At 41.9% G+C, this 20,694-nt stretch overlaps 1 protein-coding gene across 5 annotated transcripts in view; it reads right to left on the bottom strand.

Annotated features, from left to right (window-relative positions):
• The window catches only part of PPP2R3B (protein phosphatase 2 regulatory subunit B''beta), a 97,558-nt gene that overhangs the window by 9,517 nt on the left and 67,347 nt on the right, over nt 1-20,694 (bottom strand). For all 5 annotated transcript variants that reach the window (XM_059720942.1, XM_019485139.2, XM_014600357.2 and 2 more), the window contains 5 exons: nt 19,970-20,018; nt 17,138-17,227; nt 14,622-14,797; nt 3,353-3,471; nt 3,158-3,264 (listed from right to left, as the gene is read on the bottom strand). In XM_059720942.1, coding sequence (XP_059576925.1) covers nt 3,158-3,264; nt 3,353-3,471; nt 14,622-14,797; nt 17,138-17,227; nt 19,970-20,018 — 541 coding nt within the window. The remainder of the gene's footprint in view (nt 1-3,157; nt 3,265-3,352; nt 3,472-14,621; nt 14,798-17,137; nt 17,228-19,969; nt 20,019-20,694) is intronic.

Raw genomic sequence — 20,694 nt, 5'->3', positions numbered from 1 at the left:
TGCTTCCAACCCAGGGGTTTCTATTAAATTTGATAATACAGGATTTCAGCATAGAAGCATGTTTCAACAAGATGCAATTAGTCATGGCTCCAATAAAAGACAACAGAAGTACACTGTCCCACTTAACAGATTTAAGTAAACTAGGACACTTGTCACAAGTATCTACCCTTAAACATTAAGTCTAACTGATAAATGATGCAAAGAAAAGCAACAAAACAAAAAAAAAAAAGCAAGACCACACAAATACTGGTGAATTGTGCCTTTAGCAATATTTAAGTATTTTTTTTTTTTTATAGCTGGATTCAAAAGAATTTTGTAGGTAAAGTCAAGAAACATTCAAGCTTTAAAAACAAAATTGCTTCCCTTCCCATCTGCACTCATCTTTGGATAGAAGTAGCCCCAAACGCTATTTTGGAACTTCAGTTTATACCAGCGTGACACTAGAAATCTGATACTCAAAGGTGTGAAGTTGATATGCATGTTTGACCAACAAATCCATAAACAGGATAGTTCTTCACCGTCTCAGTTGCAGGTAATACATCACTGATATCAAGACAGACTGCAAGAAGAACAGGTCAAATCATTCCCTGATAATCTGAAGATTCTGATTCTATAGACACCATGGGGGTAGAAGTAGGGTGGTTTCAGGAATAGCTCATTGGAAAACAACTGGATAGGTTGTTTTCTTCTGGAGTTCCCTGAAGTCAAAATCATCTGTAAAAACTAGTCAGCAGAGCAACGAGGAGTCTTCAGGCCTATCATTCCAGAACACTGGATACACAGTAATGGAATCCCAGGGTGTTGGGATGTAGGGGACCAGTTTCTCATTCCCAGGTGCATCACAGGCTATGACCAAGGCAAGCCATGGAGGCCCAGATCCCTTCGCTACCCTTAAGTCCAGGTCTATAAAGGTATGTCTCATTTCTACATTTGTAAAACAGGACTACAGTATTTATTTACCCCATAGGAGGTCTGGCAGATGAGCTTGCTATTGTGTGCGAGAACTCTGGTACCAACCTGACGCAAGGGACTTGGGACAAGATGATACAGTGGCTGGAGAATAATAGGGCCAGAGGCACTTGGGTGCATATTACCATTACAGAAGCAGCTCTTGTTAAATTACATAGTAAGAAAGACCAGCAAGATCTTGCCATAAGGTCCATCAGGACTAAGGCCTCTGGTAGACCAATGTGATCACAAGATTGGGATCTGAGAAATTTTATGCCTGATCCAAGAAACTATGCATCTTGCCATGCCAGATGTGCATGTCAGGATGTGTAATTTTTTGGAATCAAGCAAACTCCTCTGATCCCAACTGTATGACTGCCAAGTGCACCAGGGGTTGGGTGGGGAATAGCGCCATGTCCCAGACCTGGAACTGCCTTTGGAAATCAGGTGGTGGCATCTGGGTCCAAGACCAGAAACTCCATCCTGTCTGGTCTCAGGGATCAGGTATGGAGCAGCTGCATGTCTGGGGCTGATGATCAACGCTTCTTCAGGATGGGACATGGGCAGCCCCGTGGTCTGGGCCGCAGGCCACATGTTCAGTTTAAAGAAAAATACAGAACAGCCATGAAGATATTCCACATTTAATTTAATTAAATTTAATGTGGAATATCATTGTGGCTGATTTGCTATTCTATGGCACCACAAACTGGTTCAGTATGTTACAATTTAAGGCATTATTAACACAATTGCACCAGTATCCTTAGCACAATTAATTTCCCTGCATCTTAAAAAGCGATGCAGTTTCCTGGAATACAGGCCTAGAAACTAACCATATGTTCCAAAATTACTATTAAGATAAATCTGGCTGAACCACCAGGAGTCTGCAGTATGCTGACATCTGTGGAAGGGATGCAGGATGCTTTAAAGAAAGCAGTCACAGATGCTGGTCCCATGAAATGTAATATATCTCATCCAATGCACCAAGTACCCCGATGGAAAATATGTAGGAGGGGCCAAACAACAACTGCGCACCAGAATAAACGCACACCGGAAATCTATCAAAGACAGAAATACCCAATTACCTGTGGGGGCACATTTCTCACAAGAAAACCATTCTCTCTAATCTCTTAGTCCTGATCCTCAAAGGAAACCTACAAAACACTTCCCAAAGACGAGCCTATGCACTCCACTTAATCAACCTCCTGGATACTAAAAAGTCATGGACTAAATAGACATTGGATTTATGACACATCATAACCTGCCTGCCATCTGACTCCACAGGTATTTCTCCACTTTCATCCCCCTTCTCCTTCTTTCCCTCCCCAGCCTGTCTCTCACCCATTGACTCCTCAATCTACATTTTCACTCACTGCCTGTCTTGTATGCAGACCAGCCCAGCCTCTGGCTTCTTTACTTTTCATTCTATCCAGGAAGAGTGCACACCAACTGCTGAAACTTCCTTAGCCTGATGAAGGATTTTTGAACCCGAAAGCTTGCTTAATAATTGTTTTCCAACTATTTGTGTTGGTCTAATAAAAGATATCAGATTCACCCAAAGAACCTTGTCTACTAAACTTGACACCCGAAAAACCTTTTAAAAGCTAAGTATCAATAATGGCCCAAAACTGTAAGTGGCAACTACATTATTTCAGTCATGAACATTAAAACACACTAACTTTAAACCAAAATGTATATCTCTAAGCATCAAATAAGGGAGACTGATTTTGCAACTGGTTTGGCAAATGAATAGAAAACTGAAGAATAACTGGAAATGGGAAGATTTTAATTAGAAATGGGAAAAAAATTATGAAATTCCAAAGATACCATTTTCAGGGTTCCAAATGAACCTTTTTAGTCTGTGAAAAAACAGGGTTTCAGTAAAAGAAAGTGTAGATGCTTGGTATTACATTTTTTTTAAAGTCAAGATTCTTGTTATGAAATAAGGCCTTTGACTTTTAAAAGTGTTATGAAATTTCAGCCAGTTCCATTAGTGGTCGTTTCTGAGAACGGGATGCATCATTTGATACATGCCGTTCTCACTAACATCCAGCGTACAGCTCAAAAGGTTCTTAAGCCACGTAGCTATGCAAGCAACTCTGCCCTTGCAGAACTTCATGGCAGATGTCACAAAGGACAACGCAAGGGTTTAACAATTAGTGCTTTACAGTTTAGCAAGGTCTTATAATCAGCATTTCCATTTCATTCTTACCCATCATTCCACTGGTCACTAGCTGCCTCTTCTGCTACAAGGATATCATACTCTTCAGCAGCATATTTTTCCCAGTCAGAGATCTCTTGGCTGTCATTATCACTATCCTAAATGTAATCAATTTTAACAGTTTAATATAATGACATTACATTTTACATATTAGCATTTAAACAAGATACTTTGCTAAGCACTTACCCTCAACACAGAAAACTGATCCTTTTGCTCATGATCAAGGTATTTTTCAATGTTGAAAAAGGTATCAAAGAAGACATTTGCCAACTTACACTTCTTTAAGTCATGGAGAGTGATTTTCCCTGGAAAAAAGATCAAGAAAGCAGGAAAGAAGATCTTTAAAAATAAACCTCCAATTGAATTGCAATTCATCCTCTCTCTGAAAGAAAAGTGTCTTCAGAAGTTAAGTCAGCTTTGCTCAAGAACCTCCAAAATTCAGAAGGTGATCAGCTTTCTGTACTGGGAAACAATCTCCAGTTCAAATTATGATGTTCAGCTGCGGTACTGCCAGCACCTTAGTGATTTGATTATGTGGGGTACCCAAGGTGAAGGAATTGTAACACTTTCCCCATCTTACTTAATACTGGTTTCATACATTTGCATATTTAAAAACTTCAAGTCAACATTTAATCACTAAAATATGCCTCTGCCTACGTAGTCACTTGTGAAACTGATGCTTAAAGGCCATTAGCTCTTATTTTAATGACCCATCTCACAGTGACTTAAATTCTATAAAGTTTTGAAACTGACATAAAAAAAAGAACGTCAATGGTTCATCCTCTCCCCGTCCAGCATAGTGTGGTTAATGTGTATCAGCTTAAAAATTAGAACGTGTGTAGCAGACATTAAAATATATATTTAAGTACTAAATGCCACCAATGCCCGATTCCCACAGTAGTCAGAAATTAATTAGATAAATATACACAAATGATCCAAGCAGATGCGTCTCACTCAAATGGCAAAAAAAAGAAAGCTTTGAAATATGTTTAACAATTTCATTTTTTTGCCATTTGCACTGGAAGATGTACCATCATTTAATTGTTGTTCAGTTTTTGTCCACCTAGATTTGGGCTCCATGCTGCAAAGATCATAATTGCTCTTCCCTCCCTCTCCTTCTGCCACAAGATTCCTCCCAATCTGAACTGGGAAACAATTTCTTCTTGACCTCAAATCTGGCCGTTACAGTATTACCACCTGCATCTAGCATTGGGCCTACATTTGATCTAGGCTTTATTTTAAACCATAACACTCCAAAACCAAAAACAAGCTGTTCAACTACCTCAGCAGTTAGCAGATCTTATCTCAACAGTGGTTAAGTGCTTCAGTCAGTCTATTCCAACAAAATTAAGAGGACATCTCTTTCAATTTAAATAGCCCTTAATTCCGGGAGGGTTGGTGGATAGGGAGTGGAACTTCAGAATAATTACTATGTTCAGTGAAAAAAATTGTAGCCATGCATAACAATATACCTATGTTCCTGTAGCCTACTAAGCTACAAGGATATCTTAAAAACCGAGTGTTAAAATCCAAGTAAGAATAACAGTAAATTAACCTTTCCATTAGGTTTAAGCAGTTTCATAATTTTACCCAGGCATTGCACATAAAGTGACCAAACTGTGATGCATAGCTGGCATCTAAAAAACTGCCGAACAAAGAAATAAGTTATGATAGAACACCTATTATTTTGTTGTAAAAGTAAAATTGTAAGACAGCTAGAAAATTAAATGTATACACCACATTTTAAAACACTTTTAAGAGAAACAGCTAGGTTAGTCCTGGGTGCATGCTATAATACAATCTGTATATTACAGAACAGACTTGGGAAGTTATGAAATACATTTATGAGCCTGTTTTAGATGCTGAAACAAATTAAGAGAGCCCAAAGGCGAGCCAGAAAGGATGACTAATAATCAGGGATCCTGGTTTTCTCCAATTAAAAAAAATAAATAAATAAATAAAAAAAATATTTTTTTAACCTGAAAATTGGGTAACTCAAAATCCACATTTTTCTCTGATCAAAATGAAACGCCACAGAAAAGTGTGGATTTTGGGTTAGCTTTTTTAACCAGAAAATTGGGTTTTTTGGTTGTTTTTTTTTTTAAATTAGAGAAAACCAGGATCTCTGCTAACAATGTGGTCAGCTAGTCATTTAGACAAGACATACTTTAACTTGGCTGTAGCATTGCCAAAGACTGCGACTGTTGTATGGAGTAGATTGGAGACAGATCCATTTGTCATCCAAACTAGGCTCAAGCAAGGATGTGTCATTGCTGCAACTGTTCCCCATTTTGACAGTCATCCTGGTTTTTATTAAGGACTGCCAAACTTTTGGAATTGACACTGAATACCAAACAGAAGGGTTCCTCAATCTGGGTTGATTTTACTTAAAGACCAGAGTACTCTAAACAACCATCCTTGACCTTCACTATACCAATGACAGCGCCATCCTTGAGCACACCGAGGAAAACCTCCAGGCCATGCTGGATCTTTTTTGGAGAAGCCTACCAAACTTTGGGTCTCTCTCTTTTAACATCAAGACGACTCAAGTGCTCCATCAGCCTGCCACAGGACATTAATGTAAGCCCCTTCCCCAAATTACCATCAAGATCACCTTCTGAATTTTGAAGGTTCTTGAGCAAAGCTGACTTAACTTCTGAAAATACTTTTCTTTCAGAGAAGGGATAAACTGCAGCTCAATCAGCGCTGTGCCCCAGAAAGGTGGCCAGCAGGCACCACAGCTGCCCCTTCTGCTTGTCGCAGCATACAGCTCTGCCTCTGTCGTCCTGCAGTGCACTGCTGACTTGGCGGCGGAGGGGCAGGAAAAGAGGGAGACAACCCTGGAAGAAGTAGTTGAGCACTTCCTCTACTTCAGTAGCTACCTCTCAGAGTGAACATTGATGAGGAGATTCAACACAATGTCTTTATTCATTGTGATCTTCAGAAAGACATCAAGATTTAAGTCTACAATGCAGTCAGACACACCCTACTCTAGGGATGCGAGATGTGGGTGACCTACCATTGTCATCTCAAGAGCCTAGAGAGACAGCACTAATGATGCCTCCAGAAAATCCTCCACATTAAGTGGGAAGATCAGGGCACAAATGCCAGCATCCTTGCCAAAGCCAGTGTTACCAGCATTGAGTCCATACCACTCAAGCACCAGCTTTACTTGACCTGCTTGTGTGTGGATGCCTGACTCCCAAAACAAATTCTCAACTCCCCGTTTTAGTAACAGCCTGAGATCTCAGGGTGGCTAGAGGAAACACTACAAGGACATATTGAAGGCATACCTCAAGAAAATGAATACTAACATCAAAAGTTAGGAAGAGCGGTCTACCAACCAACCCCAGTGGTGCCACAACCTCAATCATGCAGCAGCCCATTTCAAGGTAAAGCCTCTTGCCCTTGAACCAGAGAAGAGAGAGTAGAGGAAGGGAAATGAGAGGAATCCCACCCGCAGCCTACCTCTTCCCTGTGAAAAGACCCGCAACTTCTGCAGACAGATCCTTGACTCAAGGATTGGTTCAAGCAAATCTCAAGACCCATCAGTGAGCCATGAGAGATCATCCTTTCTAGTGTGGTAGCAGCTGATGTAGAGGCCATCATAGTATAGGTATAGTTTGGGTATTTTTGCCCACGTGCATCACTTTACATGCACCTACACTGAATTTCTTCTGCCATTCATTTGCTTGTTTGCGCAGTAGTACAAGATCTTTCTGTAGTTCCTTACAGTCTGCCTTGGTCTTTACCACTTTGAATAATTGTGTCATCCTTAAACTTGGCCACCTCACTACTCACTCCCTTTAACATATTTATAAAATGAGCTAAAAAACAGCACTGGCCCCAAAACAGATCCTTGAATGACTCCACTGTTTATTTCCTTCCAAAATGATTTATATTCATTCTGTTATCTATCCATAAACCAATTTCTAACCCATGAGTGGACCTTCCGTGTAATCCTGTGACTACCTAACTTCAGTAAGAGCCTTTGATAAGGGACCCTGTCAAAGACTTTTTGGAAGTCAAGATGCAAGACAACAGCAATCCCTTGAATTGAAGACGATCTTCCAGGGTGTTGGGGGATGGATTTGACAGTCGTATCTACCATGGTTGACTCATGGTTCAGGAGTGCCTCAAAGTGCTATTTCCATCTAGCCTGGACAGAATCATTGTCTTGAGGAGTGTCAAGCCATCCTGTGATTGCAGGGAAGTACAAGCATAGGAAGCTGGGCCATAAATGTTTTCATTGCCTGAGAAAAAACAACAACAACAACCCCCCCCCCCCATGCGTGTCATGTTTGTCAGCATAGAGATGGATCTCCCTGGCTTTATCTTGCCACCACTGGTTTTTGATTTCCCAAATCCCGCTTTAAAATTTCAGCTTTGACAAGCTGATACTTCGTTCTTCTGCTGAGGTGAGGTGTTATCTTGCCAAGCAGAACAAGCATCTCTTTTAATTGAGGAGGGCTTGGATCTAAATGTTGCTCTCAGACCACTCTTGTTGCTGAGGTTAAGATGTAGAGTCATCAGACATTCATTAATGTATACAGGAAGCTCTGTAAGTTGACAGATGAGCTGATTCTTGTTGGTGAAGCCAATGCCAAGAAGAGTCTGTCCTAGCCTGGTTTCCCCTTCCACAAGAAGTAGACTCCACCCTCTTCCCTCAACTGAGCCTCATCAGGTCGTCTTGTTTTGCACACAGCTACAGTGTCAATGTTGTATCTGTCTAGTTCCCTGGAGATGATGGTAGCTCTTTTTTCTGGTCATTTATTGTCTTGGTAATCCACCAAGGTATGAAAGTTCCATGTAGTAAAAATAACTGTCTTCTTATGACTTTTTGTCTGCAGAGAGAGTTGGACATGATTATCCAGCCAGGAGCAGCTAAGACAGCATAGTTTTAGGGAATCTTTTCTAGCCCCTTTCCCATGTGGGTTGAGCAGAGGAGCATAGGACTGCTCAGTCATGACAGAAGCTGTTGAATTTCACCCGTCTCAATCCAGGCACAAAATGATTACCAGGCTACCACTGCCCATGTGCAGATTTATGGCTGGAGACTGCCAGATTCACTAATCCCATTTCCATCACCATTGGTCCATCGGTGCAGGTTTTCGAGGTTGGTACAGGAGAGTGTTGTTTCTTGTGTTAGAAGCCTATGTGTGACTGCTGAATGTGAGGAAGCTGGTGCATGGAAACAGCAACCACACAATCTTGACAAGGTGAAGATCTGGGCCCAGTGGCAAGGGAGAACCCTAGATAACAGGACACTTGACTTCCATCTTGCTGTGGCCTTCTTCTGTTTTTACAGCAGGGGTGGGCAATTATTTTGGGCAGAGAGCTGCTTACTGAGTTTTGGCAAGCCATTGAGGGCTGCATGACAGGCAGCCCAGGGCAGATAAATATTAATTTTCTAAACTTTTTAGGGGTCCCGAGGGCCAGACAGAATGGCCTGGCAGGCTGCATCTGGCCCCCAGGCTGCATTTTGCCCACCCCTGCTTTACAGCCACTGAGATCCTGGCACAGTCTTCCTCCTGATCTACTGCCGATGACTGGGGCTGGAGTGTGGTTTGCGAGACCCTTCCCTCCCCCCACCCCCCACCTGCTTGCCATGGGTTACCTTGTCAGGAGTAGAAGATTTTGGGTGACATAGCTCTGAAGTTCATTGGGACACAAACCTCTCCAACAATACAATACAAGGTCTGAGACTTCAGAGAGGATCACCCTGATCCACCTGCTTACTGACATACACAAAAGAACTCTGGTAGGTTGGAGAGAGATGATTTCCTTTTGACAAAGACTGTGCTGGTTCTTCCCCAGCAAAGTCCTATTCATCCAGATGCTGAACAATGTATTGTTGTTTCTACCAGTTCCTCAAGAAAGCTGCATGAACTTGCGGTGGTGAAAGTTGGGGTTGGGGGGGGGGGGGTACTGGCAGGATGAAGGACATTGCTGTACCTTAAGTTTAGAAAAGGCATATAAAAATTACTACTTGTACTAGAGAATACTACGGAATGGATTAGTCAGTACAGCTTAATGCTTATTTAGTATTCAAGTTGAGCTTTGTTACCAAGCATAACAAAATCCGCTGTAAACAAACTCAAGTAGGTTTCATGAACTAAAGGTTATGTTAATCTCCAATATGAGAAAATATTTGAGTTAGCCCAGGGGTGGGCAATTATTTGGCTGGCAGGCCACTTAATGGACTTCTGGTAAGCTGTCAAGGGCTCTAAGGATAGCCCCACCCTTTCACAGGTGCCCTGCTCCCCCAAGTCACCATCTTGGGACTGGAAGTCCCACCCCTAACCCCTGATGTGTGTGACCAGAAGTCCCCCTTGCCCCTGTAAGTACCCCTTTTGGGAGGGTTGCCAGACCCCCGGTTGCCAGACCCAGACCCCCCCCCCCCCCCCCCCCCAAAAAAAAAACCACAAAACCCAAAACTCCTATACTAAAAATTAAACATTTACTATAACATTTAAAAAAAAAAAATATTGTCCCCATTTGTGTTTGCATAGTGTATGCAGGTGATGGCATACTAGTTCAAAATAAAGTCTTACTCTTGTATAGTGTATGTGTGTGGTTTGTGTGGGCCTGCTGAGTTTTGAGGGGGTTTGTGTGGGTGGGTGTAGGCCTCCCCCCATCCCATGGCACACAGCCCTCATCAGCAGCAACAGCAGTAGCCCCAGCAGGTGGCAGGCCCTCAGGGCACTTCTGGCCCACAGCAGGCAGAGCCCTCTGGTGGCACACAGCTCCAGTAAATCTCAGGAGCTGAACACGGTGGCAGGGAGCTGGCTCAGTCTGCTGGCACGCACCTTCAAGCCAGACCAGGCTGGCTCTGTGCCAGCATGTGGGGCTCCTGGCACTGCAGGTGGGAGCCATGAGCCATTGGGCCAGGCCAGGCCAGCTCTATGTCTCCACATGAGGCTTCCAGCTCTCTAGCAGGAAGCTGCATGTGGAGACATGGAGCCTGCCCAGCCCAATGGCACACAGCCTGGGAGCCATGGGAAGTTGTGTGGCAGTGGGCCAGGCTGGCTCTAGTGTTACGTCTCAGCTCTGTGTTCTTGGGCAACCCTGGCACAGGATGCAGTCTGTCCGACTCACAAGGACTCACCCCCCCTTCCCTCCCCTCCTCTACCTAAACGAAACTGATTAAGATGCAGTGAGAGACGCACTAAAACTCTCCAGATAAGGGTGATAAGAGTGAACAACTGCCCTAGGTCTCATTTACATCTGAGATGGAACCAGATGACCATTCATTTACATAAGAGATGGAAAACAGAAAGCCTGAAGCAGAGACTGCAGTGAATTCTGGGACCAGAGAAGCAGGGCAGCACTGCATGATGGGGAATCTGTGCTTCCAATGTTAATCAACCCATGTTCACACACACCCACCTCAGCATTTATCAGATCAGTTCTAATCTGGATTTACTAAGGACTTTTCCCTCCCAGACACACACACACACACACACACACACACACACACACACACACACACACAGCTCCAAGTTTAATAGGCATCTCGGGCTGTACATTCCCTGGTCCCACTATGGGAGGCCTATTTAAACTTGATTGACTAAAACTCGGTTGCCGGGTTAGGGAATGCTGAGGCAAGAGACCGAGTCAGAGGGGATATGGGCAACATTTGAACAATGGTTAAGGGTTCATCACAGCATCCAGCCTGCTGGAGCCCTAATCCCAGGTGTTGTCGTATCTTTCCCGAGACGACTGGTGGGAGTCCTCTCCACAAAAGGTTATGAGCACCCCAATAATTGCTTTAAGTCTGTTAAAAGACTATAGTAAGATCTGGAAAAGTCATGCTAAGCTGAGGCTTGTGCACAACAAGTAAAAATCCAAAATCCTGATGCTGCAAGCTATCTATTGTTTCTGAAGAAACCATGAGATATCCCATCAGTATATCTATCTGCCATCCATAGGAATTTCAAGCTGGCTCCCAAGTATTTGGGTTACTCCCTAATCTTAAGTGTTTCCTGATTATCCATCAGTTTCCTGAGATGGTCCAAACCAGATAACCCCTTGTCAATAGAAAAGGCAATGATTTACACTACTGAGGGTGCTTCAAAGCAGCTGAACTGAGGGTATAAAAATCTGTAAGTGTGTGCTGCAAAAAAAAGAAAAAGAAGCAGCAGCAGCAGGAGGAAAGAAGTAGAAGAAGAAAGAAGAAAACTCCTGTGCTGACACCATCCCCTGTCGTTCTTGGGACGCTGGAAGAGCAGATCGTCTCTCTCTTCAAGGATTGTGCTATGGACTGTGCCTGTCAGCTTTGCAGCCTGAGTACCGTGGACTAGGTGAGACCCCAGCGCTTGCTCTCTCTCTTCTCTCTAGGCATAAACTTCTGAACCTGAACTGTATTAGTTAAACTTAAGCTAAGTTTCCCCAAATACTTAGTGAAACCAGGGTAGTATTGTCATTGTTTGTGTTTGTTTTTCTTTTGCATGTCTATTACTACTAGTACCATTATAGATTTCATATGTTTAGCAATAAATAACTTTTATAGTCAAACTGGTAGTAATTGGGTATATTTTTCCTTCTCCGCTTCTTCCTCCCGTGCTCTGCAGCAACGCTTCTTTTACCTATGCTAAAGATCCCTGTGAAGCCCAAATTATTGTGGGGTCTGCTCATCAAGAGGCCAAAGATTGGGACATGCTGAGTTTGAAACACATAAGGGGATCAGCTTGTACAGGCTGATTGACCCAGTTTGACTCAGACGTGCCCTTATGAACCAAATGCTGGCCCATGAGGGTGTCAGCTGGACACCCAGCCAGATTCAGAGGGATTCTGTTTACCTGTGTGCTTGTGTCTGACTGCATTTTATTGTTGCTCTTATGAACTGATTCTTGGCATATGAGGGTGTCAGCCTGTCCATGCTGATCAGCCCGGCCAGGTCAGGCGTGTCACGTTAATTTGTGTGTGTTTGTGTGTATGACTGATTTGGTGACTGGAGGAACCCAGTCCCATTGAGATTGAGTCCTGCAAGATAGCTCCACTGGGGGTGAGGGCTTGCAGAAAGGAGAGATACAGCTCCGTATAGTAACACAAGCAGCACACTGACAGAATCACCAAGACCCTAGAAACTATCCTTTAATAAATGAGCACACCCCAAAGTAATGGGCAAATTTGGTAACACTAGGCTACCATGTTTAGCACCCTGCTGGAGTGCGGGAAGCTCCATGTGGAGGCATGGAGGTGGCCTGGCCTGACCTGGTGGCACGTGACTTCTGCCTGCAGTGTCAGGAGCTCCATGTGCTGGCATGGATCCAGCCTGGTTTAGTTTGAAGGCATGTGTCAGTGGGCCAGGCCATGCGGGCTCCGTGCCTCGATATGCAGCTCCTGGGATTCACCCAGAGCCATGCACAATTGGGGGGCTCTGCCAGCAGCGGGCAGGAGCACCAAGTGTTACCGTACCTATCTATCCAGCAAGCTAAAGGCTTGTTAAGGTACAAAAGTTCAGATAATACTGTAATTCACCACTCAAGCAGGTTCAACTAAAGCTATATATGACAAACTACCCTAACATGAGGGCCTGCTGCCTGCTCTGGCAATGGGAACTGTGTGCCATAGTAGGGCCCCCTCTCCCCCCACTCACCCACAAGTGCCCCCCCCCCCCCAAGCAGGTGCTCCCCTCCCCATTCACTAATCGGTCCAGTTGTGTGCCATCATGCTCAGTGTCTCCACATGGGGCTCCCAGATGGCATGCCAGGAGCCCCACAGAGGTGGAAGCACAGAGCCTGCCTGGTCCAATGGCATGTGACTTCTGAAAACCTGCCTTCCGCCAGTGTTGAGAGAGGTAGCCGTGGACAGGTAATAGTTGTTTTTGGAGGGGCCCTGAAGGCAGGACAGAATGGTCTGGTGGGCCAAATCTGACTTGCAGGCCATGTACTTTGCCTAACCCCCAGTTAACCCTTAACAGAATTCAAGGTCACTAGGAGTTGCCAATTGTTCAGCATTATTAAAAGCAAATTTGATTTGAAATCCATGCTAGGTACTTAAAAATCCTATATTTAGATACCTACATTTGATAATGATAGCCACTGCCTAAAGCAAGTTATCCTAGAAGTGACTTAATACCATATTTGCTTGCATACAACAAGCCCTTAAAAATATGCACCTTGTTTTTGGAAGGCAGGATATAGGAAAAAATGTTTTCTTGTCATAGCTGATTGTGACAGAGGAAGTTCTCCTGGGAACATAGAATATCCAGGAAGTGTGATATCAGGAACTTCCTGCTGTGGCACATCATCTCCTCCAGTGCCACACTTCCTAGACACTTTGAGCACTGAAGGTGTGTGTGTGTGTGTGTGTGTGTGTGTGTGTGTGTGTGTGTGTGTGTGTGTGTGTGTGTGTGTGTGTGTGTGTGTGTGTGTGTGTGTGGAACCAAAAAAAACCCTTATCCCATGCTTTACTGGAAGCAGCAACATATCAACATGTTAGTTCAACCCAGATCTGCAGTTTCTGTATACACTGGGCACTTCAGCAGGGCTTTTTGGTACTTTTTCTAATAGCTGAATCAATCAGCTGAATCAGCAATTAAATAAAAGCACCAAAAAGCCCCATTGAAGTGCCTGATCCATGGAGACATTGGCTGAGCCAAGTCCAATTAACCTGATGCCTCTTCTGGGCACGTGCTGGCTTTGGTGGAGTTTAAAGTAAAGCAGGGACGTGAGGAATTTAAAGTAAAGTGCCATTTTAGGGTTTGTTTGTTTGGCGTTTTTTTTACATCTGTAAGCAGTCTATATGTTCCCAGAAGGACTTACTTTGTCACACAAGGTTAGCCCCTCAGACCCTTGCAAAGGGAGGTAAGCAAGACTGTTACTTCTTTATATAAAGTTCCTATAAATAAAATTGTTTCTACATCAGAAACCTCATCCAAATTCTACTAGCATCTCCCTTGCTGTTTCAGGCACACTATGGTGTTCAGGAAACAGCTATGGTTGTGAGAGCATAAGCACAAGACTCTATCCTCTTCTGCAGAAGAGACAAATGGCAGTCATCTTAGCAGCTACTACATGGCATGCAGCATCTCCAGGGTGCTTTTCTCCAAGCAAACTAAGCAATTTTCTCCACTTAAAACAGGATTTTTTTTTTTTGGTGGGGGGGGAGGGGTAGAGAAAGATGCATGTTCTGCGAGAAAATACAGTATTTCTCTCTGCAGTGTTACATCTCAAGGCAACATGGATAAAATGAGAATACTGCAACTATAGCATGGAATCTGTTAAAGTGAAAGGCAGCTGAGAAAGTTATTCAGTTTCTCTATGGGAGAACAAGCCAGCTCACAACAAAGGACTCCAGTTTTGGAGCACTCTGAACCCAACTATGTTAAACTGATATTTCTTCTTAACTAGAAGTAAAGTAACTATTTGAATAGTGAACACAGGTAGATTAACAATATGCCCAGTGATCACATCCTTTATCTAATCTGAAACAGATACAAGACCATTACCTTCACATTGTGGCTTCACAAGATCCAACATCTGGCACAGGCAATCTTCAAAAGGTAGAGGTTCAATGGTCATGTTATCCAGCTTTTGGCACTGTTCTTCATAGAAGTACTCCAGTTCATACATAGACAATACACCATCCCCATCAAGATCCATGCATCGAAACCAGTATTCAATGCTGAAAAAAAAATATCAGTCATACCGTTTTATTAACTGGTAAGAAAAATAAGCCACTCATGCATTAAACATATAATATTTTCAAATGTTACCTTAATACAACCTATTCTGAAACTCTAGATAGTAAGTTAACTTGGTTCTGGGAACTATCTTCCACAGCTTTATAGATACTTTATAACAAACCAATTTAAGTCAAGAACTGGTCATCAATGTATAAGAATATATCAAACATATCACAGGCAAAGGAGGATGTACTGCTAGGAGATGCATAAAAGCTAAGAATGGTTATGTAATTATGGAATAAGAACAAGTATTGAAAAGATAGCCAGAGTATACTGAAGAGTTATTCCACAACAGCTGAGAAGAAAAAACTATCTATTAAGAAAAACATGGATGGTTTGAAAATTTAAAGTCAGAAGTATGAACAGTTATCAACCGAATAAAAACCAATAAAGCTACAGGACCAGTAGAACAAATAAAATGTTTGGAAGAGTGGATATAGAAAAGCTATCAACTGTTATCAATGAGATTTATAAAAGTGGAGCCACTGACTGTGAACTTCATTGAACCATCAGTTTAATGAGCCATGTGACAAAGATCCTATTAAAAGGTGCTGATGTTGAGAACTAGAGGTAGAATAAAGACAGGAGATTACAAAAGTTCAATGGGGTTTTGTTGAAGACTGAGGTACAAGAAATGCTATCTTCATGGTATGAATGCTTTTAGAAAAGGTAACAAGTGAGGAAAGACCTTTTCTTGCATGTTATTAATTATATTTTGATTGAGTCAAGCATGAGGAGTTAATGAAAATGCTGGAAGAACTGGATATCGATGGTAAAGACTTGAGAATTAAGAAATCTATCGGGACTAAACTGCAACAGTGAAGATAGAAAATGAACTAAGTGATTTCATCCAAAATTGAGAGGTGTGAGGCCAGGCTGTGTTTTTTCACCTGACTTGTTCAGTTTGTGCAGCGAGAAAATACTGAGGGAGATTGAGGATTTACCAGGGCTGATCACTGATGGACAGAATTTGAACAACTTGCATTATGCTGATGACAGAGTCTTAATAGCTGATTCAGAAGAGAAGCTGCAAAGAATTAGACAAAATTGTCAGTGAAAGTGAGAATAAGAGTTTAAGTACCAACCATAGAAAAACAGAATGCATGGTAAATTACAAAAAAGATCATTCCTATATGCAATGTCAAAGTGGAAAAGGAACAGATAAGGCAGATCAGTAAGTTTTAACTACTTGGGAAGTTGGATAACATCAGATGGTAAATGTGATCATGAAATAAAATGGAGAATAGGGACAGCAAAAGACATTTTTGAAAATGTAAAAGAGTTCTGGATTGTTGTTATACCAGTTGTCAAATATGCATCAGAATGCTGGACAATATCACCAAGTATGCAAAAGAGAATTGAAGCAAGTGAGATGTGGTTCTTAAGATGCATCTTGAAGGTATGTTGGACAAGTCACACTTCAAATGAAGATAATTTTGTTAAGAGAAGGTTGTATATATATAAAATGTGGATTTGGGGTTACTTTAACTGAAAGTTGGGGATTTTTTGTAAAAACAAACAACAAAACAAACAACAAAACCAGGATCCCTGGTGATGTCACAAATTAATTTAATATTCAAGTGCTAGGTATTTCAACAATCTCTTCACATTTCTGCTTTGTAAAAAAAGTGCAACTCAAGGCTTAGAAACCATGAACAGAGCATAATGTTTCATTATGAGATGATCCCTGCAGTATTATGGCTGAATACAATGCAAAATACATAAAAAAGGAACACTAATGAAGCACAGAGGCATAAAAGTTCTCTAGAGAGGAAACTAACCCATAGAACCAAATAAATGTGAAAGAAAAGAACAACTTAAAGTTGCTGTAGCCTGCTTTCTCCTTTCACAACTTTCCATAGATTATTAACCCTAGCCCAATTTAAGATTTGTCAGGCTTGTGGAATGACATGATTTTCCAATGCCAGCATTACAACTTCACTGCACGGTCAAAGGACTGAATGTATTCAAGGAACAGTGGCTTTGAAAACTTGTAACTCTAGTTAGAAGCAGCCATTAATAGGATAAGTGGATTTTGTTTAGGCCTGAAACCGTTGCTATTAAAAAAAAGGAACACCTTCTTAAATAATATACTACAAAAATCAGACGAAGTGAGGCCAGGGAAGAAAAACAGGCAAGAACACACACAGTATTCCATTAAACTGCAAAACAATTCAAGATTTATGCAGGTCAGCTACCTGTTCTACCAGTTTATAAGCATGTGGCTGTGCTACTAAAACCAATTTCTAGTTAGGCTCTATTGCAAGATAAATTCTTACCTAGTTGGAGTCTTTTTGTCTTCTTCAGATATCAAAAACCAGACAAAATCAGCATAGCTAATTTTTCCTTCTTTCTGCGTTTTTCTGCCCCTTTTAGACCAAAGCAGGTATTAACAAAAAGCAAAATCAGAATATTTTAGTGCTATTTTGGATTTGCTTAGTATATCAAAAAATTGCTCTTTACAAAATTCTTTCATTTTAAAATATTTCTCTATTGCTTCAGTTATAGTTTAGAAGGATCTTTTGGGCAGGCCTAAGCAGCAACACCAAAACACGATCCTTTTCCATCTGTGCATATCTACCCATTGCTAATTTGGTTTCAGCTTTTTTGCTGTCATTTCTGTTAAAAATTGTAGAGCTTGGATATGTTGTAGGGTTAGATTCTTATCCCCTCCTTTGCTTAGAAAAGACAAGGATTTGTGAAGTATCTGGGGGGAGGGAGGGAAGAAGGCAGGCAGGACACAGGGTTGTGTGGTGGGAACAGAGAGATGCTCCAAGGCTTTGGTGCAGATTTTATTACTTTATTTACAGAAGTGGGGAAAAGGTGCTCCTTATATTTGCATACAGGAAAGCTTCATTAAATATACTGTCTATCATTAAACTCCTGCCAAAAGCAATGTGCTCAGTAATGGAAACCAACTATGAAGTTGACTGAATGCAACCCACACTGAGCATGCCCATGAAACATGGAGCTCCTATTGGGCAAGTATACTGATGGGAACCTAACACAAGACTAGGTTGCTGCAGTTCAAACTAAGATAAGTGATAGTGCCCACTGAACTTGGTATCCCTCTGCACCAATTTTTTTTCCAACTCATGTGTACCATTCAATCAAATACATTTAGACTTCTTCACTCCCACAGCTAAGCAGCATCTCTCTAGCTTCTTTATCAGTCTTAAATGTCTGGCAAACATCACCAGACATTTATGTAAATGAGAGGCTCTGTTGCCCCACTTCTTGGTCTGCCGCATGCAACTGGTGTGGCCCTGCCCTTCATGGGGTGAAGGCTGGACCCAGTGGCCCCATACCTCATTTGCATATTAATTTTTGGAGGGTCCCAGGACTTGCAACAAGAACACTGAGTTCCAGTTGCAAGTGGAGGGAGGGGGGTAATTAACATATGGATCCTTTGGGGGTGGGGGAGAAAAGAGTGGTATCTGGAGTATACACATGCTGAGCAGTGCTGGGCTGTGGGGTCACCATGGCATGAAACAGTGGCAACTCTGCTGGAGCCCAACCCAATGAACGTGACATATCATAAGACTTTCAGCTTTGGAGTAGTATCATGCAGTATAAGTAGATACAAAAGTGCTGCTCAAGTGTATTTACGGAGTACCTATGCTGAAACTTGCAGCAGTTAGTGAAAAGATAAAATGAATCAATTCTGGATGAGCTAAAGCTGAAGGTATGCATAGTACTTTGCATAGTGCAAATTACAGGTATGTTTATTTTAAAAGTCAGTGTTTGTTGGCATCTTGTATTTAAAATTAGTTTTTGCTTGTCCTCTGCAGCTTCTGACCCTTCCACCTTACAATCACATGCCTGCATAAGCTCTGGGAGGGAACAGAGTGTGAGCAGGGTCTAACAGCAAAGGGGAGGTAGGAAGGGCAAATGGCAAGCAGGCCACCTGACCTCACCCCCAGCCACTACTTTCCCTGCTGTAGCAGCAAGAAGGGGGCAAATTCAAGGTAAAACTCTGATAATTAGATTCTAAACCTGGAAAATTATAGAAAATTGATAAATTTATTATATGTATATATCCACATCCATCCATCCATCTCCATGAACACGCACTCATTTTATATTCTCTTTCAACTGATTATTGGGCGGTCACCTTTGATTTGAGTAAAGACAGTATTTAAAAAGGATGCTACTTCCTCTAATCAGCTGTGCAGGTCCACTTCCATGCCCCAGCTGAATAGTGAAGAGGTATCTTTTGAAGTAAAAGAAATGACAGCTATAAATTGAGTGAGTTACAGATGATCTAGGTTCTACTATACCCTCTTGAAGGATCTCAAGAGCATCACGTAAGATGCCTCAAAGCATCATATATGGAATGTGACAATGTTACACAAGAAGCAAAGACGACCAACAAGTGAACATGACAGTCCAGTATTACTAAATGCAGTAAGTAAGTACTCCAATTGAAGGCAAGGTTCTCTCTTATATGAAGTAGGAAAAACAAAACATTTCTAGCAACTGAAATAGGTTTGTTGTTTTTAAGGCATGTTGGTTGTAGCCATGCTGGTCTAAGGATTATAGGCAGAGGAGGTTCTTTTGGTAAATGTGATATTTTGTTAGACCAACTAAATAGCTGGAAGAATTGTTCTTTGCAAGCTGTTGGGTACAAACACCCTTGTTCAGGCAGACAGTCTGAAGAAGGGTATTTGTACCCGACAGCTTGCAAAGAAGAATTCTTCCAGCTATTTAGTTGGTCTAATAAAAGATAACACATTTACCCAAAAAACTGTCTGCCCTTGTTTTCAAGGCATTACTTTTCAATTTGGTAATTTTAAAACTTTAAAAGGAAGAAACATGGCAAGTGCCTGTAATCTTTCCTATCCTTCCCCACTTAAAAATTACCTTACATAACAGTGGTCTATAGTGCCTTTATTTATTCACCATCACCAAAAGGCCTTAGCAGTGCCTGCCATTGGGAGCCAGCACCAAAAAAAAAAAAATTATGTTAAAAAACAATGGATATAAGCAGTGAATGAGAGCAGAATCCCCGAAATTTACTAATCCATTTTTAGTGAAAAAAAAAAAATCAATTGTTTTAGCATGAATTTTCTTGAAATTTGAGCATTACATTGGATTATATAAAAAGTTACCTTGTTACTGCTCCTGAAAATATCCTCTCTATCATCCTATTTGATATAGCTGTAAGTGGGGAAAAAGTGGACATTATTCAAAATGTTTTTAATTTGTACTGCCTGGCTAATGCAGTATTTATTGCAAGCCACCTAAAGACAAGAAGTTTGTGTGGAAACTGAAATAACCCTCTTGGGTCTCCCTGATGGGACCGCAGGACTGTGAAGAGCTTCCAAAGCAAAGCTGGGCTCAAACTTGGTATCCCTTTCAATTATTCCCTGACTTGTACCTCAAGATCATAAAACCTATAGCATAATCTACTGTCTCCATTAAGGAATTGTATCTATATCTATTGAGAAATGTATCTATAAATTGGTTTAGTCCATCTGTCTGTCCGTAATGATCTCTGAGCACTCCAATTGGTTCTCTCGGCAGCTAGAGTGCTCCACATATACATACAGCTGGGGGATTGGGGAGTGTTGCGAGGCTGGATGCAGTGGGGGGTGCGGATGGATGTGGAGTGGCAGCAGCACAGGGCGGTGCAGAGGCCGCTGTGTGCAAGTTTCCCACCCCACCACTTCCACCTCGCCCCACTCCTGGGAGGCAGTGGTGGTGCACTGTGCTCTCTGTCTCCACTCTTCCCCACCCCCCAGGTAATTTTTGATAGGCAATTCACTAGTTTATTAATAGAAGTCAAGGCTGTAATTGTTCGATACCTAGAAAAGACATTTCTGCAATTGAAAGT

Source organism: Alligator mississippiensis, chromosome 1 (genome assembly GCF_030867095.1).
Source record: "Alligator mississippiensis isolate rAllMis1 chromosome 1, rAllMis1, whole genome shotgun sequence".
Taxonomy (NCBI): domain Eukaryota; kingdom Metazoa; phylum Chordata; order Crocodylia; family Alligatoridae; genus Alligator; species Alligator mississippiensis.
The sequence above is the reverse complement of the archived record's forward strand: the minus strand, read 5'-3'. Positions and strand labels throughout refer to the sequence as shown.